At 45.6% G+C, this 26,388-nt stretch overlaps 1 protein-coding gene across 3 annotated transcripts in view; it reads left to right on the top strand.

Moving 5' to 3' along the window:
* The window catches only part of FYCO1 (FYVE and coiled-coil domain autophagy adaptor 1), a 31,556-nt gene that overhangs the window by 1,399 nt on the left and 3,769 nt on the right, over positions 1 to 26,388 (top strand). For 2 of the 3 annotated variants that reach the window (XM_068152839.1, XM_068152840.1), the window contains exons 2-17: positions 6,609 to 6,793; positions 8,226 to 8,332; positions 9,392 to 9,517; positions 11,885 to 11,991; positions 12,767 to 12,910; positions 13,653 to 13,746; positions 14,731 to 17,361; positions 18,376 to 18,468; positions 19,565 to 19,683; positions 21,256 to 21,423; positions 21,847 to 21,996; positions 23,021 to 23,226; positions 23,557 to 23,701; positions 24,806 to 24,901; positions 25,139 to 25,349; positions 26,230 to 26,339. In XM_068152839.1, coding sequence (XP_068008940.1) covers positions 6,739 to 6,793; positions 8,226 to 8,332; positions 9,392 to 9,517; positions 11,885 to 11,991; positions 12,767 to 12,910; positions 13,653 to 13,746; positions 14,731 to 17,361; positions 18,376 to 18,468; positions 19,565 to 19,683; positions 21,256 to 21,423; positions 21,847 to 21,996; positions 23,021 to 23,226; positions 23,557 to 23,701; positions 24,806 to 24,901; positions 25,139 to 25,349; positions 26,230 to 26,339 — 4,562 coding nt within the window. In that variant the 5' untranslated portion in view covers positions 6,609 to 6,738. Of the gene's footprint in view, positions 1 to 1,166; positions 1,224 to 6,608; positions 6,794 to 8,225; positions 8,333 to 9,391; positions 9,518 to 11,884; positions 11,992 to 12,766; positions 12,911 to 13,652; positions 13,747 to 14,730; positions 17,362 to 18,375; positions 18,469 to 19,564; positions 19,684 to 21,255; positions 21,424 to 21,846; positions 21,997 to 23,020; positions 23,227 to 23,556; positions 23,702 to 24,805; positions 24,902 to 25,138; positions 25,350 to 26,229; positions 26,340 to 26,388 lie in introns of those variants that run through there. The other variant, XM_068152841.1, reaches the window with a different exon arrangement.

The raw sequence follows: 26,388 nt of genomic DNA, 5'->3' as shown, positions 1-26,388 counted from the left end.
AGTCACACATGGGAACTTACACTGCAGTTAAAAAGTTGCACCTAAAGCAGTGATGGAAAACAAGTGCTAGTCAATTTTACCTTTCTTGTAGTATATGTAACTGGTAATGAACATGGTTTGACTGCTTCTGATGAAGAGCCAGTTAGTTAGTTATGGAGCCTGGTTTTCCTCTCTAAAGGAGCCTTTTCTGTGCACCATTTGGTAACAGTGAAAGAGTGCATTGTGTGTGCAGTCCCTCTGCACTGCTGGTTATGTAAAAGTGCTGACATCCTGGAAGCCAGGCTCTGCTAGCATCGGCTGGGTGGGGGATTGAGACCTGATGGGATGATTAGGGAGAGAGAACTATTCAGAATGTAAAGAAAAGTTTTGTAAGCTTTCAGAAATGATCTACCGGGCTCAAGGAGAAACAGTGATGAAAATGGAGTTTAACTCAGTTTATTTGTTTTTCTTGGTCACATTTGAAAACGAACAGTTGCCCACTTGTCAAAGGAACACTGAACACTTCTAGTATGTTTTATATGTTGTTGAGATTACTAAACTGAAGGGAACTATAAGAGCCCTAAGTATTTTCATTGTTAACACGTTGATTTTATTTTTTTAAATTGCTATCACCGTGGTTTATTTTCTGTTGAGTTTTGCCAATGCAAGGAAACTTCTTTTAGCAGCTTGTGTCTAGTTTGTTTCTTATTTGTAATTTCCCGTGGTGATTACATTTTTGTCAAGGGAGTGGTGGTTGGCTGTGTCCAAAAATGACATCATAATAGTAATTTGAAGCATTTTGCCAAGTGTTTGGAGTTTTGGCATTTCCCCTTCCTTCTAAACTGGAAAGCCTATGAGAAAAGAGAGAGGAAATGCCCTGTGCTTCTTGTGGCAGAGGACAGAAGATAGCAGTTTGTGCTGCTGGTTCTGCAATGGCCTGTCAGTGTGGCTTGTCTCATTGTGGTGAAGTTGCCTGCCTTGCTTCCTGTTTGATCTCTGCCTGTGTGGCCAAGCCCTGTCATTGTTAGCGTGGCATGTTGCTGGCTCACTACTGCATATAGGCCAGGAGCTGCCCCCAGGAGTGACAGCTGCTGGTAGCTGACTGGAGGACAGAAGTCGTGCTGCAGAGGGCCCAGCTCAACACACTCCCACCAAACTTCCCAAAAACATTGGCTGGAAGCAACCTTCTCAAGTGCTTGTGAAACCTCGATGTAGAGGGACCCTGTGGAATGGTAGATACAGAGGTAAAGCATCCTGCTCAGAAAAGCAGAGTTACGGTGTGGTGGTTGTTGCTTTTAGCTATCTCAGAGTGTCAGAGGTGGCTGAGCTGCCTTAAATCAGGCCAGGCTTGCTGAGGAAGTTAACAAGGCTCCAAGACCAACTTTGGACACCTGAAAAACAAGGTTCTTTTAAGGCTCCAAGGCTGTACACTGAGTGAGTTGAGTGTTGTGAATCACCAGCACTCCTCTGCAGCTGGAACGCCTCTGGAGTTTCTGTGGAGATTAAGTATTAGGAAAAAATTCTTTGCTGTGAAGGTGGTGAAGCACTGGAACAAGTTGTCCAGAGAAGGTGTGGATGCTCCCTTCCTGGAAGTGTTTAAGGCCAGGCTGACAGGGCTTTGAGCAAGCTGGTCAAGAGAAGGTGTCCCTGCCCATGGCAGGGGAGGGTGGAATTGGGTGATCTTTAAGGTCCCTTCCAACCCAAGCCATCCTGTGATTCTGTTTCTGTAGGTGTAGTGCTCTTCAGAATTAGCTTCTGAGCATCAGGTGCCTGGCTTGAAGAATGTGTTAGAGATTTAAATAGCTGGGTGAGTTATGAAGAGGAAGAGCAGGTTTTGTGGCAGGGAGTGCACACAGGGAGATGGAGAGTGGCTTAGAAGAATGAAAGTGTAAAAGGGGAAAAAACCCTTTCCACTTCTGTTTGAACAAAACCTGTCTGTTCAACAAACCCTGCAGGCATTGAGGCAGGAGGGGTCCCTTGCCCCATGGGAGTGAAACCAACTGGGGGCAGTTGAGGAGAAGCAGGGAATGGTTAGGTTGATTTGCAGATGTGAGCAAACACAGTGCAGCATTCCTGATGTGGGGCACTGTGTGGTGTGCCCTGAGGAGAAGGAGCAGATGAGCTTGTTGAAAGTGATACTGGTGTGATTCCTGTTAGCAGCAGAATGTTCTCCTTGGAAACTGACATCTTCCTCAAACAGGCAGCTCCTCTGCCAGGAGACGGGGCTGTCCCTGTGACGTGGACAAGCTCATCCCTGGGGTGGTGTTGTACTGAAGTGCTTGTTTGAGTTCATGGTCTTCAACAGCTATTGATGTAAGGAATGTCAGAGCTCTGTGTTCTCCAAATCTGGAAGCTGTGTCCCAGGTCTAGCCCACCTTCCATGTTCAGCAAAGCTCAGTGTAAGGTTTTACAGGGGTTTAAGTCAGGCCTTAAACTGGAAGTCCAGTTCAGGAGGGGAAGCATTAGAAAAAGCTGTTAGGGTTGCCAAATTTCCCCACTCTGGGTTAAAGATTAACTCTGTCTCATGGGGCTCTTATCCTCCCACTTCTGTCTGTTGCTTACTTTTGCTCTGTTTCCAAGAACAGTTAGCAAATACAAGGAGTAGGAGAGGACTGGAGGCTGGTTGCCCATAAAATAGGGAAGTTCACACAAAGATTACACAAAACTTTACTCTTTTGTGTCAGTCTCTCCTTGCTTATGTGCATGAGCACGTGGGAAATCCAGCTTAGGTTTAGAGCATGGTCTCCCATTCGAAGTACCAAAGGAAAGGAAAATTCTTCTCCAAAAAGTGTTTTTTGTAGTTGAAATGTGAAAGTTTACTGATGTAGAAAATGAAAGGGATCAATTCAGCAAGAAAATTTCACTTCTCAGAATGGAACCAAGCTTCACAACCCTAATGTAAGCCTTAGCTGACTTTCACACTGTGCCAGCCTTTTGTTTTTAATGTAGTTCAGTGTGTCTTTATCAGTCACATATCTTTGTCTGCAGGGGTCAAGCACAAAGGGTTGGGTTGCCCTTGTGTGTGCATGACAGAAGAGTTGGCTTTACTGGCAGTCACCTCAGACTCCTCTTTCCAGCAAACAGTTCTTTAGCTCTGTGTGTGTGTGTGCAGCTTCAGGCCCTGCACGGTATAGAATGCAAAATGCTTGCAGCACAGCTCCAGTAAACCCTACTGGGACTCTGTTTCCTGCAGCACCCAAGTATGAAGGACTTTGCCAGGCAGTTACTGGAATGAAATTATTTAACTCAATCTGTGGTGTGGCAGTTCTGAAGAGCAGAGACTTCCTTTTCCCAGCTCTTCCTCCTCCTTTGCTGTGAGGTTTGTGCTCTGTAGCCAGCTGTTTGAGCAGGTCTGTGCCCTGTAGCCATCCATTTGAGCAGGCAGGTTGTTTTTCCCCAAAGCATGCCTTGCAGTTAGCAAGCAGTGTGTGCTTTTACAGGACAGAAGGTGTTGGTGTTACACAAGGGAGTAATACAGCTAAGGCTGCTGTGACTCAGGAATGTAGGATCTGGCTCAGTGTTCTCGCTTGTCTGTTTTGTTTCACATGGAGTGTTAGAGCATGTACAGAGCTGCAGGCACTGAGGCATGAAAGGGATACTGGTGGTGACCATGTGATGAAGTGCCCTTGTTTGGAATGGTGAGACCAGAGTGGGCTATGGTAAGCAGCAGGGATTACTGGAGCTTGTCTTCCAGTGAATTTGTCTTTAAAATCCAATTTACTTTTAAGTGAATTACTCTAAACCTTCAATGTGAGCTTAGTGTATGCTGAAAATGCACTTGGTGGGAAATGGATTCTCTGGGCTCTGGCATTTTTATCAGTGAAGAGAACCTCTACTCAGGGACTTTCTCCCAGCTTCCTGTTCTGACTGCAGGTGGAGGAGTGTAGCATTTTGATAAACTCAATGTCAAAAGTGGGCCAAAACTGACCAATGATTTAAAACAGAAAGCAGCTGCTGGAGGTGACAACATGCCTGCGGGAACACGGGGAAATGTTACTAAATCAGATTAAAAGCAGGTCACAGTAGCTGCCCCAACAGCCATTTAATTACAGCAATTACATTTTGTTTACTGTTTTGTATGTGTCTTACTCCTCAGGTAAATCTTTTCTTTTCCTGGAAGTGGGCTGTTTGCTTTCTGCTGCTTTCTTTAATCTCCAGGATATCCTTCTCTGTAAAGAAGATTGTCACCCCCACACTGTCCTTATGCCAGCGGGAGAGGGAGCAGCCACCTTCCTACAGCAGCTGGCACTGCCCAAGCATGCAAGGAGGGACCGATGACATGCCCTGCCTTGCCTCCTCTGCTGTGCTCTGAGCCAGGTCCTTGGCGTGGCTGCAGTGATGTCATTGCAGTTTTGGGCAAGTTAATGCCACTGGCCTTAGCCACATGCTGTTACCCAAGAGGTAACCATGCAGCGACAGCAACTAAAAAGCTTTCGGCCTCCAGCAGCTGACTTCTACCTGACACACTTATTGTGCTGCTTTCAGACTGCAAATACTTACAGATGTGCATAACAGCATAGGCAATGCAGGAGGAACGGGGCTGTGCTCTGAAGGATCCTGGGCAGAATGTTCTGTAGTCAGGAAGGAGTAGATCAGGTGTTTACAGAAGCTTTTCCTGTTTGGGAACCTTGGGAAAGCAGTTACAGTACATTGCCAGCTTTCTTTGCCATGGAAGGTGAGGGCTCTGCACCTTTAGAGCCCCTCTGGAAGGACCATGGGTGGGACTGGTACTTTTCTCCCCATTTTGCAGAGCAGAAGGCAAGTAAAGAAAGTTCCAGCACATTCTCCTTTTACAGTAGCTCAGGTCAGAAGATCTCCTTCCCCTCTGGGAAGGGTAAGTGCTTGTCTTGTGAGTGCAAGATGATGTGAGCCGGGCAGGAACTGTGAGACTTTGTTCTCTGTACTGAGGAAAGGGCTGACTGGGAGGAGATGGAGATGCCTCCCTCTGAGCTGTGGTCTCTGCTCAGGGTTCCTGTGTTCTGCCTAGGAGATCCCAACAGGAATAAACATGCAATGTCTTGAGCACAGCAGGATCAGCCCATTGGGAACACGCTGCCTTCCCTTGCTCTGTGCTACCGAACTGTTGTGCACAGAGCAGTCATTTGCCAGGCACTATGGTACTTTGGTCACTCAGTAGAATCAAGATAAGAGCCTTGGATTGTAATATTGTTGATTTAGGGTGAAAATTTATGTTTGGCACTACAAGAGATTGGTCTGTGCCATGCTGGCTTCCTTTTCCTGAGGCCACCTAGCTGTAGTAGGAATTTTTAGGCCAAGGCTCTTCCCTGGCCACCCGTGGTTCACATGACAGCTGTGTCATAACCTAATGACTGCTGTGGAACCCTGGAAATGGAAGAAGCTGTCAGGTAAAAAACAACAGGTGTTAAAGGAAACCTACCAATACACATCTTTCAGCCTTTTCTTCATAGAAAAAAAAACACACAGTTCTTGACCACTTTTCTGTGCCTCTGGCTTTGTCAAGGTTTGCTTTGTTTCAGAAGGAAAAGAATACAAGATCCCATCAGGACCATTCCCTAGGGCAGAAGGATGCTGGGCTATTTCCTTCATTCAGACCCCTACTTAGCCAAGTTAACTGAGTTCTCTTGGGCCTGAAAAGGAAAACAAGAAAAAAAAAAACAGAGGAGGGAAATAATTCATTTGACCCAAGCACATTTGTGTTTTCACAGTTAGTAAGATTTTAATTGCACCTTAATTTGATAGTAGTTCAGTTGAGCACAGAACTGTAATGATGGATTTTCTAAAGATTCTCCACTTTGGGTGTCATTCTTGCTTAAAAATTTGGCTGTGCCATTGCAGACAGAATTCTGAACAACCTCTGAGTGCTGGTCCCCTGTGCAGTTCCTGCCTGGCTTTTTGTGAATGTTTGTGCCCAGGATTCTGTTTGAGAGGTTGGGGCCCCAGGCGTGGTTGTTTTAGTAAAGTGTTTGGGGCCTTCAGTTGATTTTAATTCATTACTTTGAATTAGAGGAAGGTTTTCTGCAAGGGCTGTTTGTAACTCACTGGTCATTGTCCTAAGCAAGGTCTGTTCAGCCAGCCAGGGATGCTGTAACAGAGCTTAAAATAAAATGGTGTCCTTTTACATGCCTTGAGAGCTGTGTTTTGGGAGGAGGCTATGAGAGACACTTCTGCTAACAATCATTTAGAGTCAGAATTATGCTTCATGCCAGGGGATCAAACCTGCATCATTTCTGGCTCCTTGGCCCGTGGCTGGCCTGTGTCTCTGGAATGGAAAAGCTGTTGTGTATTCTGACTCTGCAGCCTGCAGGGAAGGTCTGGCAGTGTTTGGGGAAGGCAAGTCCTCTGTCATCAGAACCTCCCTCGGGTCACAAGATGAGTTGCATCAAATAGCAGCCTGAGCCAGGCTGTAAGACTGACTGTGTGTGACTCCAGCAACAAAAAATTGCTCTCTGAGGTTTCCTCAGAAGTTTTGAAAGAAAAAACTGAAGAAATAACTGAAATGGAAAGTGACATCTAGAAGGAAATATAAAGGAATTCCTGGAAAAGAGTTGGCCTTATAGGAATTCCTTACAGGATCTAAAGTGACAAAACATCTCACTGCTGCTCCTTGGTGATGCTAAAAGCTTTGATTTTATTTTTGGCTTCTCCAGAACTGCAGGTGTCATAGAGAAGAGTGATCTTCATCAGCCCAGTGGTCATCCAGGATATGAAATCTGCTGTTTTTATCTAGATGGATGAAAAGGTTGACAACCCAGAAGGACATCTCCTTTGGTTTTCAAGATGGCAGCAGCCAGTGGCGAAAACCAGCTGCAACGGATTATCAGGGACTTGCAAGGTACAGTGGCATGCTGGCAGGTTCATTCTGTGTGCTGGACTGGTTTATTCTCCCTGCTCTGGAGAAGGGAGAGGAGGATTTGGTTTTATTAGTTGTGTAACATTTTTGTGCAGCAGTTGTAGTGACAGTTCAAGATGTTCCACGTGCTCAGCAGTGATGTGATTGCTTTGCTCCTGCATTTTACAGCATCCTCAATTCTTAACTCCTACAACTTTAAACATACAGTTTATAAAGAAGTTGCCTGTGTGGTGTGAGCTAGGACATTGTTGGCATGAGTAGAACTCTGCTGTTGCAAGACTTCATGAGAGAGAAGGAGAAGGCCTGGTTTTCAGACCTTCCCTTGATGGGAATCTGACATGGAGTTGCTGCTAATGTGGGAATGGAAAAACACAGGAGGCCAAACCTGACTGGGAATGGCGACTCAGAGGAAAAGTACCGGAGAGCTGCAGCTGCTGTTCTTGCTACATTTGAACATGCCTTCTCTGCCCCTGACTTGTCCTTCAGTAGCAGTAGCCAACCTCACTTTTCACAGCACTGTTGCAGGCAAAACTGGCAGCAGGACCATGATTGTTTCCTGCTGTCTCTTGCCTAAGCAGATACCAAGACCCAGATAGTTCTCCCTTAAATATTTGTTAAGTGTAAGGTATGCTATGCACCAGAGCTGGGAATCTAGGTTTCACTGGCATGTAAAAAGATCTTTGTGCCTGCTAAAAAGAAGGGATTTTAGTTAGCAAAGGGGATTGAGTGGGACTGGGAGCCAAGGCTCCCTCAGGCACCTGAATGAAGTGCAAAACTGAGTGGAATCAGGACCAGAATCAGCAGTTTGTGATGCCGAGGAGCAGACCTTTTGGGGCCAGAGTATCCAGAGACAGCAGAGTCTGGTTGGACCTGAGATTTCCTTACCCAGTAAGGAATGAGTGTAGCTTTTAGGGAGGAGGAGTTGCTGTATGCTTATGTTTCTGTGAATTCTTTTTGCCGTTTGTTTTGTAACCAGCACAAGCTGAACCTTCCTGAACAGGGCATGGAGAAGACAAAAGTGCTGACTGCACGGTCGCACTGGCGTTACTGATCCCCTGCAGCAGATGATGTGCTGTGTCCCTTCTCATCAGAGTTCTGTCCTGTGGCAATCCCTTAACGTGCACATGAGACAGCAAAAAGTGACTTTTCTCTGCTGCAGAACGCATTAGCAGTTGTCTGTCACCAGTTTAGCCAAGTGTGAGGAGGAGGCTTTGCTGGTTTGAAGTAGTGTAGGTAACAGATTGACATAGCCTGAGCTCTTGTGTTTTGCAGGTGATACTAAATTGCAAGTATATCACTAAGGCTCTGAAAGGAGCTATATGCATGTGCATAACGTGTAGGCAGAAAGCCCATTTCATGAGTTGCTTATGGATTCTCTTGCACTAGTTAACTGTTTTGGTGTCTTGTTTTAAAGATGCTGTGACTGAATTAAGTAAAGAATTCAAAGAAGGAGGGGAGCCAATCACAGATGACAGTGTCAACTTGCAAAAGTTTTCCTACAAGCTTGAGTACCTTCTACAGGTAAAAAATGGGGGGGGTGTCAGTTGTAATCCACCAACAGAGCTAGGCCTTGTGTTCTCTGACTGCCTCTTTAGCTTGAATAATCAAAATCAAGTTTAATTCAAATAGTGATAAATATCCAGTTGGATCTTTTGATCTCTTTTTAAAAATAAATGGACTGCAATGTGTGCTGCTTTATTGTAGTCAGTTCAAGCAAAAGAAAATAAATGTACTCAAAAAGCAGTGCTGGCAACTTGATTGAAGAATGTAAGACAGTTTTCTATTGATCTGAAAGATTCTATCTTGATTTTAAAGACAGATTCTGCTCAGCTGTCTTGGAAAAGCCACCATCATGATTTCCTGACAATATTTGAATGCAAAATAAGTCCTGGCAAGCTGTTAATGCTGCAGCTATAGTGGTGTGGACAACTGAGAGAAATTAGAGGATTTTCACTTTAACTTTTATTGTATGGAAGGCTTTGCACAAAGGGCTGATTTTTAATCTGGAGTGCTGCTTTTTAGCCATCCTCAACATTCAAATTAAAAAAGGACACTGCTGGGCAAACTGAAATTCAGTTTGCATGCTGTAATGCTGTCCCTGCTGGTGGCAAAGATATGCCAGTCTTAGTTGGGCTGCAGGGGGTTCAGCAGAAGCTGAAGAATCCTTTGGGGTTTGAATGGTCCAAACTGCAGTCCATGCCCTCTTCACTGCTGCTCTGCAGGTTTTTCTGGTACGTGCCTGTGTGCTACTGCCACACTTGGCTGCAGGTCTCTCAGCAACTGGTTGTTAGTTTGTGGCTCTTGAACAGCTGCTGAATCTGCTGCAAATCTTTGTTTCAGCATTTTTGAATGGATGCCTGTATCCTAACTAGACCCAGAACATTATTATCTGTTACTGTCTGTAAAGTGGCTTTATAACTGCAGTAGAATGTCTCTTTTCTTTGTGAATACACTGGGCTGAAACGAAGAGGAGTCATGACGACACCTGCTGCTGGGAGAGGAACAGAATTCCAAAGAGCTATGTCTAAGTGTATTTCCATGGGACTTTTAGCTCATTGCATTTTGCTTTCCTTGTTTAAGTTTGACCAGAAGGAAAAAAGCACATTGCTGGGGAACAGAAAAGACTACTGGGATTATTTCTGTGACTGCCTGGCAAAAGTCAAAGGAGCCAATGATGGAATCCGCTTTGTCAAGTCCATTACAGAAGTAAGTGCATCTGCTGAGCTTCATCATATGCAGCTTATGTTTTGGTATGTCTCTTCAGAGAGTAGTAGGAACCCACAGAAAATAGTCTGCTTTTAGCAGACAGGTGAAAAAACCCAAAAGACCAGCACTTGTTTGGAAGGTACTTGCACTAGTGAATTGTCCTGTTCATATCTGCCTGTACCCTGCCTTTCCATGAACTTGCTGCCACTTTCTCTAGAAGAGGTACAGAATGAAGTCAAGGGTAGAGCCTGCTGGCTTTAGTGCAGTTTATGGCAGTATTTGGCTCTAAGTTTAGGAGGAAAGGTTCCCCAGACTTGTCATTTCTTAGAGAGAAAACTCTTACATTAGTAGAATTGAGGAGGACTGATTGAGAGCAGAGCTTGATTTTTCTGTCTCAGCTCTGTTCCTCCATATCAACAGCATGATGTCATAGCTCAGGATGGTTGTTGTTATGCTCTTGGACAGGACAAAAAGCTTTTTTTTTTTTTTTGACATATTAATAAAAGCTTAAACTTACAACAGCCACATCATGTGTTCAGCTCAATGAGTGGGTGAAATAAGTGCTGTGAGAAGCTTTCTGTGCTGATCCTGTCTGAGTCTTCAGAATAATCTCAAGAAGAACTTCCCTTGTGGTGGTGTGGTGATGCTGTCCTGGTGCTCAGTCCAACTAGCTGTGAGCAGAGCTAGATTGTATTAGCAAGTTACTATTTAGAGCAGATTTACTTATTCTCTTAGAATGCCTCCACAGAAGCTGTAAATGATGTCTTGAGTCATCTGAAAGAGAGCCATGATACTGTAGCAGAGGCAGGCTCTGTTACCTGCCTTATTTCTCTCAGCAATTGGAATTTTGCTCTTCCATGGCAAGCAAGCCAAGGAAGATCTCCAGTTTGTTTTATCACTGGGAAGGAAAACAGGGGCAGTTTGGTTTTGCTTTCCCACTATTTCCAGGAAGACTGGAGAAGTAAGGATGGTGACTGTTGCTGCAGGAAAATTCCTCTTGACTGGTCTGGCCTGGAAGATACTGGCTCCTGTATCCTCAGTAGCAGAAGCCAGGCTTTATTTCCCTGCAGAGGTGTCTGCTGTGGCCTTCAGCAGTCTGTTCCTTATGGCATCACCTTCATATTTCCACATGAGAAGGTTGCTCTGCTTTTTCCTCCTTCTTCAGTCCCTCTGGCTGTTTGATGGTTAGCATGGTATCAGAAATTACTGTTTAGAAGAAGGATATTTTCTATGTCAGGCTATGTGTATCTATAGAAATCAGCACGTGTGCTTTTATCCGCGCTTCTGCACTCCGTTTGTAAGGAACAGTTTGGTATGTAGTGAATTGCTGAGATAAACAAGGAGCCTGTGTCTTACTTGAGCACAGTAGCCCAGTAACAGCTAACCCAAGGAAATGGAGAGTTAAGCTGTTGCTCTCATTTCACTGCAGCAGGACACTGATCAGAAGGAGAGAAGTCTAGCATGGCTTCTGGGCCTTCTTTCACACTGGCTTTTCAAGCACAATTTACAGTAACCCACTAACTTGAGCCTCAGCCCCTCTAATCTTTCTGTTGGTCTCCATTTTCAATCATAAATGTATTTGGGTTGTTGGTTGCATGGCTGACTGGTGAGAAGTCTTTAAATCACTTTTATCTTCCATTCCTAAATTGATTGCTGATTTGAAGGGAGAAACAAAACCACTGCTGTTTAATGCTTTAGTGCTTTGCAGGACAGCAAATGGTTCAGGTGTAAAAGACAAAAGAAAACATCAATTCCTCACATCCATAACTATAACAGAGTATAGTGCTGAGTTTTGTCATCCCCTTTAAGATGATTTAACAGCTGTCTGGAGGGAAAAATCCACTTATTTGGGTCATGAAGCTGCTCTTGGTCTGAATTAAGAATCAGATTTTTATCAACTTAACAGCTAAGTATTAAGAAAGGCTTCTTGCACCATCTGGGATTCCTGTGCCTGTGTTGGGTGTTTGTGTGTTCTGTCACCAGCTCTGCCCTAAAGCTCTGCCAGCCATGGCCATGTACCTCTTCAGTAATCTCATCAGTCACTGCTGGCTTGGATGGGCACATGGAGGTTTTGCCTTATGGTGGGCATTTGCCTTGGCATAGTCTGTAAATCAGTTGATTCATTTGGCCTCTGCTGCTTTTTTATGTGAATTTGAAATAGACAGTAGCCAGCTGTAGGAACAAATTCATCAGGGGAAAAAAATCCACTCCTTGCCAGTTCTGGGAGAAGGTGTCTCTCTGTGGCAGTTCTTACTGCTTCCTTTACAACCAATGTGAGCTTTTGTGGGTGTGGAGACTTCAGGCCATGTCTCCACATGATTTGGAATGATATTTAGAACTTTCTGTCCTTGTGCTTTCTCCCTGCAGCTACGAACATCTCTTGGAAAAGGCAGAGCATTTCTTCGTTACTCTCTGGTTCATCAAAGGCTGGCAGACACCTTGCAGCAGTGTTTTATGAACACCAAAGTGACCAGGTGAATGGCAAAGTACCTTGGGAACTAACAGGTGTTTGCTTAGTGTACCGAGCAGCATCACCTAGTAGCTATTGAAAGAAGCTGAAACTCTTCCAAGCGGTTGGCTTAGAGAGCTGGTAATAGGATAGGAATAACAGACCTTTTGGCCTGGGTCACTGGTTCATAGCCATCTCAGGCTGGCAAAGACTGAAAGTTGGTACAGCTAAATGTCTGTGGAGTGGGTGATGCTGATGCTTCTGTGTGTTGGTGAAAAAAGTGACATGATTACAAGCATTGAGGATCCTGGGTTTGATCTTTTGGGCTGTCTATCATAAGGGAGGATTAGTGAGGATGTGTTGCATAAAGCCCCAGAAAGCATTTGCATACATCTCTGGGTTGTCACACAGGGCAACAGCTTGCCCAAGGAACACTGTAGGGTTGAAGGGGCACTAGTAGGGCTTTCAGAAAGAGCTGGTTATTTGCTCAGTGTAGTTAACTCTGGTTTGCTGCTTTCTGTCCCTCAATTTTGATGTAGTTAGCATCTGCTTTAGGTATTTACTGGGTGATTATTCAGTAAATAGCAAATAGTTTGTTTTGCCAGTGTTTTGCCCAAGCACTAGAGCAAAAAGTATTTTGTGCAGGGACTCCTCTAAAGATCTTTTTTGTGGAATTCATTGAACCTGGTTTATTTTGTTCAGATCAAAGGGGTGGGATGCTGGTTGGTGGGTCTGGTTGTGAAACTGCTGCTGCTTTTTTACTTCTGAGCATGACTTACTGTTTTCTGGTTGTTTTCAAGTGACTGGTACTATGCAAGAAGTCCATTTCTGAATTCCAAAATGAGTTCTGACATTGTGGGTCAGCTCTATGAGCTCACCGATGTTCAGTTTGACTTGGCAGCAAGAGGCTATGATTTAGATGCTGCTTGGCCAGCATTTGCCAGGTAAGACAGAACTGTTTTGTCCTTCTGTATTAATTGGGCCTGCTGAAGTACCTGCCTGCTACAGAGCCTGTAGAAGCTAGGAATCCTTGTGTTGAAGCAGCTATACCCCTGTTCTGTGTAATTGACCAAATTGGTCATTTTTTCCCTTCAATACTCTGTGTAGCAGAGCTCAGAGCTGATGCTCTATGATGGAGTACTTCAGTCACTGTGGTGTGTGTGCAAATCCTGAGCTCTTCTCGTCTTCACAGACACAAGAAGTGTTCTTAGCTCCTTCTGCTGTAAGAGCTGAGACGTGGTGACAACACCGAGGCACTGTGCTGCACTTGCAGCAATGCTCTAGATGACAATATGCAGTAATTGCAGCTTGATGCCACCTTGAAGAGAGGATAATGAAAACTGCCAGCTGTGATCAGAGACGTTTGGTCAGTGGGAGTTTCGTAGGGCTTGCTGCTGCCATCTGGTTGAGCTTCCACCACACAGCAGTACAACTTTTTAGAGCAAAGCTGCATTGGTTCTTGTGGATGTGGGAAGTAAAAGCTACCATAAAGCTTCTAGAGTGCCTTTGATATTCCTGTTTGGTTTTCCAGCAACTTCAGTGTTTATTGGCCCAGACAGGAGGTGCTGTTATGGTTTTTTTTTGCATGTGGTAGTTACAGCTACAAACATCTTACTACGTGTAGGGGTAGAAAGACACCTATGTATGTGCTTAAACTTCTGTGTTGTTTCTCTGTGTGATCAACAGGAGGACACTGTCCTCATTTGGATCTTCAGCATATTTATGGAAGCCCCCCAGTCGCAGTTCCAGCATGAGCAGTTTAGTCAGCAGTTATCTGCAGGTAAGCCAATTACAAATAAATGTCTGTGTGACATGGTAGAGCTTTAATTAATGGCTTAGTTGCAGTGGTAGCCGCATGGGGAATATGATTCTTACAGTGGTGAAGTACAAAATGAATTCTTCATTAAAAGTAAAGGGGATTCCCCAGCAGTTGATTCAGCTGCATCAGGGCTGCATCAGAAGTGTGGCCAGCAGGTCGAGGGAGGTGATCCTCCCCCTCTACTCAGCCCTGGTGAGACCCCACCTGGAGTACTGCCTCCAGTTCTGGAGCCCCTATTACAAGAGGGATGTGGAGGTGCTGGAACGTGTCCAGAGAAGGGCCACAAGGATGATCAGAGGGCTGGAGCACCTCTCCTATGAGGACAGACTGAAGGAGTTGGGGCTGTTCAGTCTGCAGAAGAGAAGGCTCCGAGGTGACCTCATTGTGGCCTTCCAGTATCTGAAGGGGGCCTACAGGAAGGCTGGGGAAGGACTTCTCAGGATCTCAGGTAGTGATAGGACTAGGGGGAATGGAATGAAGCTGGAGGTGGGGAGATTCAGGCTGGATGTGAGGAGGAGGTTCTTCACCATGAGAGTGGTGAAACCCTGGAGTGGGTTGTCCAGGGAGGTGGTCGAGGCCCCAGCCCTGGAGGTGTTTAAGCCCAGGCTGGATGAGGCTCTGTCCAGCCTGATCTGGTGTGGGGTGGTCCCTGCCCATGGCAGGGGGGTTGGAAGTAGATGATCCTTGTGGTCCCTTCCAACCCTGACTGATACTATGATACTATGAGCTGAACATGCAAGTCCTGTAGAGGGGAAAGAAAAAGGTATATTGACAGAGCTGCCTGCAGGAAGGTGTGCTTCCAGTTGCCTTTGTTGAAGACAAACTCCATTTCCTGTGAGGTGGATCCAGCATCACTGTGCAGTAAGAATCTGGGCTTGCTTTCACCATTTAAGTGCATGTTTTATACTGCTTCAACTTTCTGTTTCTCCCCTTCTGTTTGTTTAGGCCCAAGAGTTTCCCTCCAGCCCCGACGCAAACAACACGCTAAATGTTGAACACCTTGAGGGCTTTGAAGAGATGCGTGTAGAGCTGGACCAGGCTGAGCTGAGGCAGAGGGAACTTCAAGATCGTATTCACCAGCTAGAAATGGAAAACCAGGAGCTGCAGGCAGCTGTCAGCCTTCAGAAAGAACAAGTACAGGTGGAAAAGGAGAAGAGCAATAACTACAGTGAGGAGAACTCCCGTCTGACAAAGATGATCACAGACTTACAGAAGCAGTGTGAGGTCTCACACTCAACTCAGAGCACTGTTCATGACCTGCAGAAGTGCCTGCAGTCACTGGAGCTGAATGCAGTGGAGCAGCAGAAGGAATATTCAACAAAGTTGGAGCAACTGGTGACCAGCAAGGAAGACTCTGCTTCAAAACTGCAGATGTTGAATCAGGAACTGGAGGCCTCCAGGGCTTTGATTGCTGTGAAGGATCTTTGCATCGATGAGCTCAAAGCCAAACTGAGTTCCACAGAACAGAAGAATCTCAACCTCCTTGGTAAAGTTGATGCTGTCTTGGAGGAAAAGGGACAACAAGCCACAGCCCACTGTGACTCTGCCCTGCAAATACCAGCACTGGTAGAGAAGCTTCAGGAGGCAGAAAAGGAAAAGGCAGACATGCAGAGACTGAGTGACAAACATGCAGCTCAGCTGAGAGCAGCCAGGGAGGAGCTACAGCTGAAAGAACAGGCACAGAAGGAGCTGGAATGCAGATTCCATCGTCTCACTGCTGAGTCCAAAGAGGAAAGTGAAAAGCTGCTTGGGAGCCTGGAAACAAGAGCAAAGGAAATGGATGCGCTTCAGAAGGCTCTAACCCTGAAAGGGAAGGAGATGGCTGAGCTTCAGACCCAGGTAATGGGGTCACTGGCTCAGGTGGGGTCACTGGAAAAAAGTCTTGAGGAAGCAAGGAAGGAAAAAGAGAAACTTGAGGAGGAGTATGGTAGGAGGGAAGGAGCGCTGAAGCAGGAAGCCCAGTCACAAGCAAAGCAACTTGAAGCCCAGGAGGATCGCTTAGCAAAGGTGAGTCAGGCTGTACGCAGCCTGGAGGAGCAGAGCCGCAAGCTCTTGTCTGAGAAAGAACAACTCAGCCAGAAGGTCAAGGAGCTGGAGGAGCAGGTGGAGCAGCAAAACTCTGCAGTGAGCCAAATGGATGAGGAGAGCAGGCAGCTGAAAGTGGAGAAGATGAATTTGCAGCAGTCCAAGGAGAAGATAGAAGGGAAGCTGAAAAATTTGGAAGCTTCTAAAGCTTCCCTGGAAGCTGAGGTAGCCAGGCTGAGGGCTTCTGAGAAACAGCTTCAGAATGAGATAGATGATGCCCTGATGTCAGTTGATGAAAAAGAGAAGAAGCTACGGGATGAGAACAGACAACTGGATGAAGACTTGCAGAATGCCAGGAGGCAAAGCCAAGTTCTGGAGGAGCGACTAGAGGCTCTGAATTCAGACTATGAAGAGCTAAAGCAAAGAGAAGAGACCACCAAGGAGTCTTACACTGCACTTGAAGGGCAGCTGAAGAGCACCAAACAGCATAACTTCCAGATGGAGAAAAGCTTGGGCACCTTGAAGGAAAGCCAAGAGTGTCTCCAGTCACAGCTCACAGAGAAGGAAGTAGAGCTGCAAGGCCTGGAGAGCCAGTGTGAGCAGCTAAGAGCAGAAGCTGAAAGACATAGGAAGAGAGCAGAAACTCTTGAGGAAGAAAAGCTCAGTGTGGAAAAGACATGCCTTCAGCAGGCAGAGCTCATCCAGGCCCTCACAGCAGAGAAGGAATCCCTGGGAAAACAGCAGCTGCAGCAGGTGGCTTCTCTGGAGACAGAGGCAAAAGAGCTGACCTGCAGGCTGACCATCAGCCAAGAGCAGCTGGAGGTCAGCCGTGGGGAAGTGTCCAGGCTGCAAGCAGAGGTCCTCGACCTGCGAGTCAAGCTTCAGCAGGCCACTGATGAGCGGGAGCGGATCGGAGGTGAGCTCGTGGTCACAGAGACTGTCCTGGGCCAGCAGAAGGCACTTGTCCAGCAGCTGAAAGAGCAGAACGAGTCACTCAACAGAAACCATGTACAAGAGCTGGTGCAATGCAAAGAAAGAGAAGAAGTGCTGAGGAAAGAGCAGGAGGCAGCAGCCCATCAAAAAGCCGAGCTGGAAGGCAATTTCCTGAAGCTGAAGGAAGAGCTGTCCAAGGTTAAGCAGTACTTGCAGGTTGCTAGAATGGAAAACGAGGAAAACGAAGATCTCCTCCACAGGACCAACACAGATATGGCTGAACTTGGTATTCAGATTTGTGCCTTGACTTCTGAAAAGGTGAATGCAGAAGAGCAGTTAGCCCAGGCCACAGAAAGGCTAAAAGAACTGCAAGAGCAGGCAGCAGAAGAACAGGAGAAGCTGAAGCTTGACATCTCTAATCTCAGAGAGGAGAGCAAGAGCCTGCAAGAGAAATTAGAGGAAGCTCAAAAAAGTGCCTCAGCTGTGCCAAATCTGCAATTGCAGCTGGAGACAGTAAAGAAGGAGGCACAGAATTTCCAAGAGACCAGCCAAGAGGAGCTGTCTGCAATAAAATTTCAAATGAGCACAGAGATTCTAAGTTATCAGACAAAATTCAAGGTAAATTAATGGGCTGCTATAGCTGAGGGATCTGTGCAGGATTTCCCCTGCTGTACTGTCAGCTGCAACAATAACTGCTTGACAACCTGAGGTTTGGTGTGGCTCAAGCTCTGAGATGGCCGTGCAGCTGGCCTTAGCCTGGGAATCTGGAATGTCTCTACATTCACAACCTAGACCTGTTTGAGGTGAAATAACTCTGCAGTTACTGGAGGTGTGTAGTGTGGCCACCTGAGCACAGAGGAGAGTCCATGCAATATGGAAAGGTCAGCCAATGATGAGAAGTGAGAGGATTCTTTATGTTGGCAATGGAGGTGGCATCTTCTGGAACTGTTCCCACAGCTGGGGCTTTTTCTCTTGTGGTGGGAACTCTGCAAGACCTGTTCCCCACACCTGTAACACTGCTTCTCCTTAACACTGCTTTTGATAAAAGCAAGCTTAGGCTGTGACCTTTTGTGGTTAATTCCCTCATGTATTTTTGCTTTTGACTGCTGAAGGTGGCAGCTGAGAAGATCAAAGTTTTGCTTCTAGAAAAATGTGAGTCAGGGCTGTAGATGTGCGACACCGCAGCTCAAGGCTGAGGGTTTTACACTGTTTGTTCTGCCGTTCTGAGGTAACAGCTCAGGCTGGCAGTGGAGCAGAGGCTGTGCCACTGGTGGCATCCAGAAAGCCCAGGTGGAGAAAACAGCATCCGGTCATTTGTTTTTATTTTCATGAAGGCTTCATAAACCTCAGTGTGATTGGGGCTCCCTCACTGTTTTGGGCCAAAGCATTTCACAAGCTGGGCCTCAGGTGTTTGTTGAGAACTCGCCCTTTGCAAGCCGCAGTAAAACACAGCTGGTCTTCCACCACAGAAGGGTCAGCCCATGAGCTGGCTATCTCCTTAGCTGTCTTTCATTAGTCTGACAGTCGTGCTGCACGTAGCCAGTAAGAGCCCTCCTGGTTCACAGTGGGGAATCCTGTGGCTGAGGGGCTGGTCTCCAGGGGAATGCTAACTCCTGGCTCAATCTCTGGCAGGCTGTCAGCGAGGAGTGTGGGAGCGTAAGGGAGCAGCTTGAGGAGCAGAAGCGACAGCAGCGTGCTGCAGAGGAAGAGATTGCAGAGTTACAGGTAGGTGCTTGATCTGATTAGCAGGTAGGGGTGTTTGTGTCAGCAGGCATTAGCATTACAGTCCAGAGGGCGGGCAGCATTTCTGAGCCCTGCCTGCAGGTCTGAGAAGGCCCTTGGGCAGGTACAGGTGCTGCAGACAAAGTGCTCAGCAACTGGAGATTACCCACTGAAACGGTGTGAAAGGCACAATAGCACTTTGGATTGCCCTGCTTTGAAAGCCACTCAGGTTTTGGGTAAGACCTGGTTCTGTGTGTGTTTCATAAATGGAGATGCAGGTTTAAAAGGGGTCTTAATTAGGCCCTGCCTGCCTGCTACACACAGCCACATGTGTGGATCCAGCAGGATGCAAGGGGCACTGAATCAGAAAATTGATTTGGCTGACAACCCATGTGGAAAACCCCAGGATTTTCACAATACATTTGTCAAACAGTTGAGGGAGGAGAGCTGAGGTATAAGGAATCCAGACAGGGGGAAGTTCAGGTGATTGAACCTGGCCTTGCCTGCCAGCAGAGATAAGTGCAGCTTCAGATGGCTTGCCCTAGGTGGTCCTGCTTTGGCTGAGGGGTTGGACCCAGTGATCTCTGGAGGTCGCTAACATTTTTTGACTCTATGATTCAGATGCAATTAGATATGTTCCCTGGGCTGGCAGACCTTCTGGAGAGGCTAGCTCTGGAAGAAGCTTTTGTTTCCATTGCCCATCATGTTCCATATAGCTTTGACAAACAGCATTTGCCTAATTTTAATTTACTTTTTTTTTTTTCTCCCCCATTTGAAATTTTCAGGTGGTGAAAAACTTTGAGGGTGTATTCTTTTGTCATTATCTTTGGGAGATTTTCTTTGATAAGGAGGCAAAAGCTCAGTTGCCATGGACTAAGAATCATGGACTAAGAAAGGATAGGCTTAGAGCCTATCCTTTATTCAGTGTGACAGAAGTAATCAATCACTAGTACACAACTAATTAGTGTCTGCTTACACTGTAATATCTTAATCAGTGGTTTGGCTTTAACTGGTTCTTTTAAAGCATTGTTTAGGTGTCTCAGTAATTGTCCAAGTGTTGTTTTCATGCATAAGGAAGCACAGTCATTTGTTTCACTAGGCTGCAAACACAAGTTTGTCTAGAAAGCTGGATGAAGCAAGAGAGCAGCTCTCTGAATCAGAATCTGCTCGGCTGCAGAAGGAAGAGGAGGTGACAGCTCTGAGAGACCTCTTGGAAAGGTGGGTGTGAAACAGCACACATGAAAGCAAGGTTTAGGTTTTACTGTTTATTGCATGTCTTCTTTTAGGAAACTGAAAACCATTTTATAACCTCCTTTCACCTTCTAGGTTAGTCACAAAATGAAAACACCAATGTTGACTGGTGGTTTTTTTGTAAGGAATGGAAAATTTGTGCTTTTTGACAGTTGTTTTTTTTCCCTCTCCTTTTCATGAAGATTCAGGGAATCAGGAAGAACTGTTTGAATGGGACCAGACTGCATCTTTGACAATTTTCTTAGCAGGCTCTGTTTTTAAGGTCTGCATGTGGGCATCTGTGTTGTGAAGTATCTGGCAGTCCAGAGTAGGTCTTCATGAGGCACAGGCTCACATGGAGTCTGATGGGTTAACCAAGACCTATGGTTTTTCACATTTCTTTGCTGATATCATCTGTCTTTGTGGGAAGACTGATGACTCAATCTGTGATTAAGGTTGTCAATACAAAGTCTACCTCATCAGAATATTTGAATTTGGCTGAACTGGCTGAGTCCAGACCAGCTCACCTCTTCATGTTGTGTTGCTGTAGTGGTTTTGATCCATTGCTAGGACTCATGGTGCTGACTTCACCATCTCTTCAAGAAACTACTGTATGTATTCTTGGAGGTGTCCTGGGGGCACTTCTTTCCACTGGCTGTGCAATGAGCTGAGTTGTCTTAACCTGAGCTTAGCTGCAAGGATGTTAGTTTTATCCCTACTGTGGTATGGTACCATCATAAGCTTCGCTAGAAGCAGGGCATCCAAGGAACTGCATCAGGAGAAGTGTGGCCAGCAGGTCGAGGGAGGTGATCCTCCCCCTCTACTCAGCCCTGGTGAGACCCCACCTGGAGTACTGCCTCCAGTTCTGGAGCCCCTATTAAAAGAGGGATCTGGAGGTGCTGAAACGTGTCCAGAGAAGGGCCACAAGGATGATCAGAGGGCTGGAGCACCTCTCCTATGAGGACAGACTGAAGGAGTTGGGGCTGTTCAGTCTGCAGAAGAGAAGGCTCTGAGGTGACCTCATTGTGGCCTTCCAGTATCTGAAGGGGGCCTACAGGAAGGCTGGGGAAGGACTTCTCAGGATCTCAGGTAGTGATAGGACTAGGGGGAATGGAATGAAGCTGGAGGTAGGGAGATTCAGGCTAGATGTGAGGAGGAGGTTCTTCACTGTGAGAGTGGTGAAACCCTGGAATGGGTTGTCCAGGGAGGTGGTCGAGGCCCCGTCCCTGGAGGTGTTTAAGCCCAGGCTGGATGAGGCTCTGTCCAGCCTGATCTAGTGTGGGGTGTCCCTGCCCATGGCAGGGGGGTTGGAAGTAGATGATCCTTGTGGTCCCTTCCAACCCTGAATGACACTATGATGCTATGTTCACCAGATAACAGATCTGTCTGCACTTTCAACATGCACAAGCATGGATTGATTTTGTCTAGGTCTAAAAAATGTGCAGACTGAGAACTATTTCACTGAAACTGCCTGTTTGTCAGGGTGGAGCTCCCCTTTCCTCCATGGGTAAGGTTGGAATACACATGAACTAAAAAGGATTCTTAATTGCCTTTGTTCAGGATCCAGAAAGAAGCTGATGAAGCAAAAGAGAAGGTCCTGGATTACAGTGAGAAGCTCAGCAAGGTGGCAGCAGATAAAGACAGCAGTGATCAGAAGCTATTTGCTGAGCTGGATGACCTGACAAGAACAAAGCAGTTCCTTGAAGAACGTTTGATAGAACTTATCAGGTTGGCATCAAAATAAGCAGCAAGAGAAACTGAAACCCTGGCTCAGAGTGTTAAGGGATGCAGTCTGGGTGGTTCAAACTTGTATTGCCAAATTGCAGGTGCAGGTAATGGTCATGTTCAGCAGCAGCTGGAATTTTGCATTTCCATAAAGCAGTCAAAAATACAACACCCAATATTGTCTGCTCCTTGATTTGCTGTCTTACAGAAATAGTTAGTGCTTTGTATGGCATGTATTTTTCTCCCCCCCTTCAAGAGCTTGAGTAGGTTCTTTGATCTGTTTTTTATGTCTGGAAGCTCCTCAGAAGTTACAACAAAAGAGTTTTTATTGTGAGGCTTTCACTCATACTCAGATTGAGGTTGGTTAAAAGTAAACCAACACTGATCATTTCTCTGTGTGCTCCTTTCTTTTAACTGTCTCTGTAGAGATAAGGATGCTTTGTGGCAAAAATCAGATGCTCTGGAGTTCCAGCAGAAGCTGAGTGCAGAGCAGAGGTGGCAGGGGGACACAGAGGTCAATCACTGCCTGGACTGCCAGAGGGAGTTCTCATGGATGGTGCGGCGGCACCACTGCAGGTCAGCTGTGCAACTCTGTGTGCTGAATTCAGTGTGATCATTTATGTGGGTGAAATACCTCTTGTGATCATACATAGAGATGAACTACCTCTTTGTGTTCCCAGATCAGAGGTAATTACTGATTGCAGAGCAGTCTTTTTTTTAAAAGGGGAAGATGAAATTATTTCCTACACAGCCAGCTTGCTTGCAGTTACCGCATCTAGATTCATTCAAACATTTTTCAAGGTCTTAGTGATGTGTTTGTTTTGGCTCTTCGCTGTTCTTTCTCCTCATGACCTCATGAGTCATGTAAGGTATGTAGGACTGGGACTGTTTCAGTTGCAAAATGAGTGGAGGGATTATTAAGGAGTGAAGTAATTTCTGGTGACAACTTTCAGATTACTCATTTCTGCTAAACTCTGGGAAAACTGCATGTTTGCACCTACTAATGACTTACATTATTATGAGAAACAAGCCCAGTAAGGCTTCATGGATAACAGTCATCCCTGCAGGATGCTTTTGTTCATGAAAATCTTGACATGGCCATTAAAAAGTAGTTTCCAGGTTGAATACTGAGAGGGCAGGAGGGGTAAGTGTGGATGTGTGTATCTAATACTGGTTTGCTTCCCTGTAGAGACACACAGATGTGTTCTTACAATCCTCACAGTCAAAAGGTTTTGCTCTCAGTATGAGATTTGGCCTGGGTATATATTTGGTATATATTATTTATTTGCATTGCATATTTGTGGATATTTAGTAGTTCTGTGTCATTATATTTAATGTATTTTTAGTGTTTATTTTAATGTATGGGGTTTTTTCCCCCATTTGCCCTCCTTATTTAGGCAACAAAGCGTGAGTGTGAATTTGTCCTGTTTGTTAAGAAAACTCACTTCACCCCGGTCAGTATTGTGAGCTCTGGCATGGATGTAACATTGGAACTTTGCAGAGAGCAAGGCAGTTGTAGCAGAGCCCCAAAATCTGTCCTGCAGATGTGTCCCATCTCTGTGGCCCTCCTCTAACACCTTTGGTTTCCACTCGTTTCTAGAATGTGTGGTCGCATTTTCTGTTACTACTGCTGCAACAACTACATGGTGACAAAGCCTGGTGGGAAAAAGGAGCGTTGCTGCAGAGCTTGCTTTAGTAAGCCAAGAGTCATTGTGGACAGTGCAGATGACTCTGGATCCAGTGCCAACCAGGAAGGATCCCCAGCTTCACTGGAATCCCCTGTGTCACCATCTGAGAGGGCTCTTGGTTAGTGCGCTCTCCGTTTGCTGTGAGAAATGAGTAGAATTTAGCTATTCTTCAGGAAATCACCTGGTCGCCTTCTGCTCCAGGGACCTGCAGGTTCATGGAGTGTTTTCAGGATGGGACTGGTCCCATCTTTTAATGTGATTGGTATTGACAGAAAATTGCATGTATGTTAAATGCCAGCCAGGCTAAGGTTTTCACTTGGTTCCTAGTTATTAGCTAATGTTCTGTAAAGGCAGAGCAGTGGCCTAGTCTTCCCCCTTGAGGGTTTCACATGTTTATTTTCACCCAGCCAGCTAATGCTGTTTTCTTTTCATCTCCTTTATGACACAGTTGCAAGTGAAGCCTCCAAACTACTAGATGATGCAGCATTTGATATAATCACTGATGAGGAGCTGTGCCAAGTACAGGAATCAGACTCACTCCACAGTGAAAGTCAGATGGAGAGAGACTCTCTGGAGCAGAGCGTGACAGATCTGTGAGTAAACACAGCTTCATGGAGAGGGCTCTCTTGGAGGTTGGATAGAGTGCTGGAGGCTTTATTCAATGGCATAAAAGCCAGCCTCTGAAGGAGCAGCGAACCATTGCAGTGTGCCTCAGCATAATGCCTTCAGTTGCTTCTTGGCATTAGAGGTATTCGCAGAAGCATTTGCAGGACAAAGCAGCTGTAAGGGGCTCTGTACATCCTCCACTCTCCAGTTCAGGTTTCTGACATTTCAGGTAGTTCAGGAAGGTTCTCATGCTGGGTGACTGAAGTCCACTCCAGAATTCATTGCACTGCTGCAGACTGGTTGCCACATGAAGCCAGCATCCCAGATGTGTAGCTACAGCTGCCAGAGCTCAGGTGTTCATGAAAACAGAAAACTTTTGAGGGCAGGGCTGAAACAGCTCCCTTCAGGTTTTCACTATGAAAGGACTTCTTACTTCTAACTCCTAAAGCCTTACATGAGGTTGGTCACAGTATTTTTAGAATGCTTTGTGAAAAGTAGTTTCTGTATATAAGAACAGGCACAGTGGAGGACACTGTGCAGCTGAGGGACAGCAGATGCCCAAGGAAGAGCATCAGACCAGGATAAACATGAAGTAATACTTCTAAGTGCTCCCCCAGCCTCTGACCATCTGTCTGAAGGATTTGCTGAACCAGAGCTGTTCTCTTCTTGCTGTAGTGTACTTTCCATGCTTTGGTTCTTCCTGCCTTCCAACCCCAATTCATTGCACTTTTGAAAGAGAAGCAGTCCAGACTGTTTCAGGAGACACACCATGGGTGAGCAGGGGCCTTGGCAAGCTGCAGGAACGTCCTTACTGCTGCCACCTGGTGTGAACAGGTCACACAAGAACAGAATCTCCTGTCAGGGTACAGGAGCTCCAGTGAAATCATCAAACTTCAGTTTAGCCTGTTAGCAGAACAGGGCTGTGGTTTTCCCTGGACAGGTTTGTCTCTAGAATGTGCAAAAGAAGGATTCCAGAATTTGGCATTATGACTATGGAAACGTTCCTGATGTAGGAAAGCATCAGCATGCAGCTAGCATTTGGCTACTTACTGGTCACAGAATTATGGCTTTCCTTTTTCCCCTCATCCTAGAAACAGCACGTGCAATTCTTCAACCGTTGACGAAGCAGAAGAGTGGCAAGTTGCTCAAGATGCTGAGGTCTGCTTGTTGAAGTCGGGAGAAATCATGTAAGCAGTACAGATATGTTACCACCAGGCTGAAAGAGTAAAGGCTGAGCTCAGGTACCAGCTGTGTGAGACTCCTGTAAGAGCTGATTGCTCGTGTTCCACAGTGGAATTTGCTCTGAGGAAAAGCAGAGACTAGAGCTCAACTAAGCAGCAGCAGCAGCAATGAGCCAGGTTTTCTCTCTGAGAGTAAGTACAGGCTTGGATCTCTCCAGGTAATTGTACTTTTGTCCCTCACAGGACCAAACTACCCCTTACAGTGGAAGAGATCTTAAATTTTGGGGAAAGTAACAGAGAGCTGTTCATTAAATCCAGCACCTACAGCATCATTCCCATCACTGTTTTAGAGATGGGGCTGACAATCAGCTGGATCTTTTCATCAGACCCTAAGAGCATATCCTTCAGCGTCATCTACCAAGAGGCGGAGGACACGCCACTGGATCAGTGCAAAGTAAGGCCTTGGTTTCCTTTCTGCTTCAACAACTGTCTGGAGAACCAGCGGCTGTAGCTAGAAGGTCTCTGCAGGAGTGCCAGTTGCTGCTGTGTTAAGGACTTGTACTCAATGAAACTACAGCTCTGCTGAAGGCAGAGCTACACCCTAAGTTATGTAATGTTGCCTGCAAACGCTGAGTTGAAAAACTCTGTCACTTCATTGATCACATCTGCAATTTAACCACTGGTATTAGCAAAAATAAAGCCCAGGGCTACAAAAGCCTTCTTTTTTCCCTCCTCAATAGTACTTCATTTGTTAGCTCCTTTGGGCTGATCTGGGGGAATATGACATTTATTTAACATGCATTTGTTAGCTCCAGGGTAACTATCTCTGTGTAAAGTCTTCTTGTTTTTCAGCTGCAGGCTGAATGAAGAGTGTTCCTTCCATCTTGCCTATTTGATAAAACTTTTATTGTTGTTGGAGTTTCATTAGATAACTAATTAAGATTTGCTGAGAAATCTTACTTTATATCTTACTTACAAAGAATATAACCCATATATTAGAAGACATTTGCCTAGATCCTGCTCTTGGTTATATTTGTCTATATTTCATACAGGACTGCTGATATTAATAAACTTGCTTAGATTAACATTAAAAAGGTTAGGACTTGTTTGTCTCTTTAAAGCAGAGTTTTATAGTCTTAGCTTATAGAGGTTGCCAAAGGAAAGAGATGTCTCACTGTGAGACTTTGGGTTAATTTTGATGCTAATCAGTGAAAAGAAATAGCTTTGCTGGCACACTCTGGGAGTGTGAAGTCTAAGAATATTTCTGAAGGAAAATGTGAATTTGTAGGGCAAATAGCAAGTTCTATTTTGATATTTTTTTTGTTGCATTCCAGGTTCTTATTCCTATGACCCGCTGCAACTCTCATAAGGAAACTATAAGAGGACAGGTGAAGGTCAGAAACTCTGGAATCTACACACTGATATTTGACAACACATTCTCCAGGTGGGTGTGCAAGATGAAGTAAGTCTGGTTTCACAGGTGGTGGAACTGA

The sequence above is a fragment of the Melanerpes formicivorus genome, unplaced genomic scaffold (genome assembly GCF_026170545.1).
Source record: "Melanerpes formicivorus ecotype bairdi unplaced genomic scaffold, bMelFor1.0.p_v2 SCAF_24, whole genome shotgun sequence".
NCBI lineage: Eukaryota > Metazoa > Chordata > Aves > Piciformes > Picidae > Melanerpes > Melanerpes formicivorus.
This window is presented reverse-complemented; position numbering and strand designations above follow the sequence as displayed.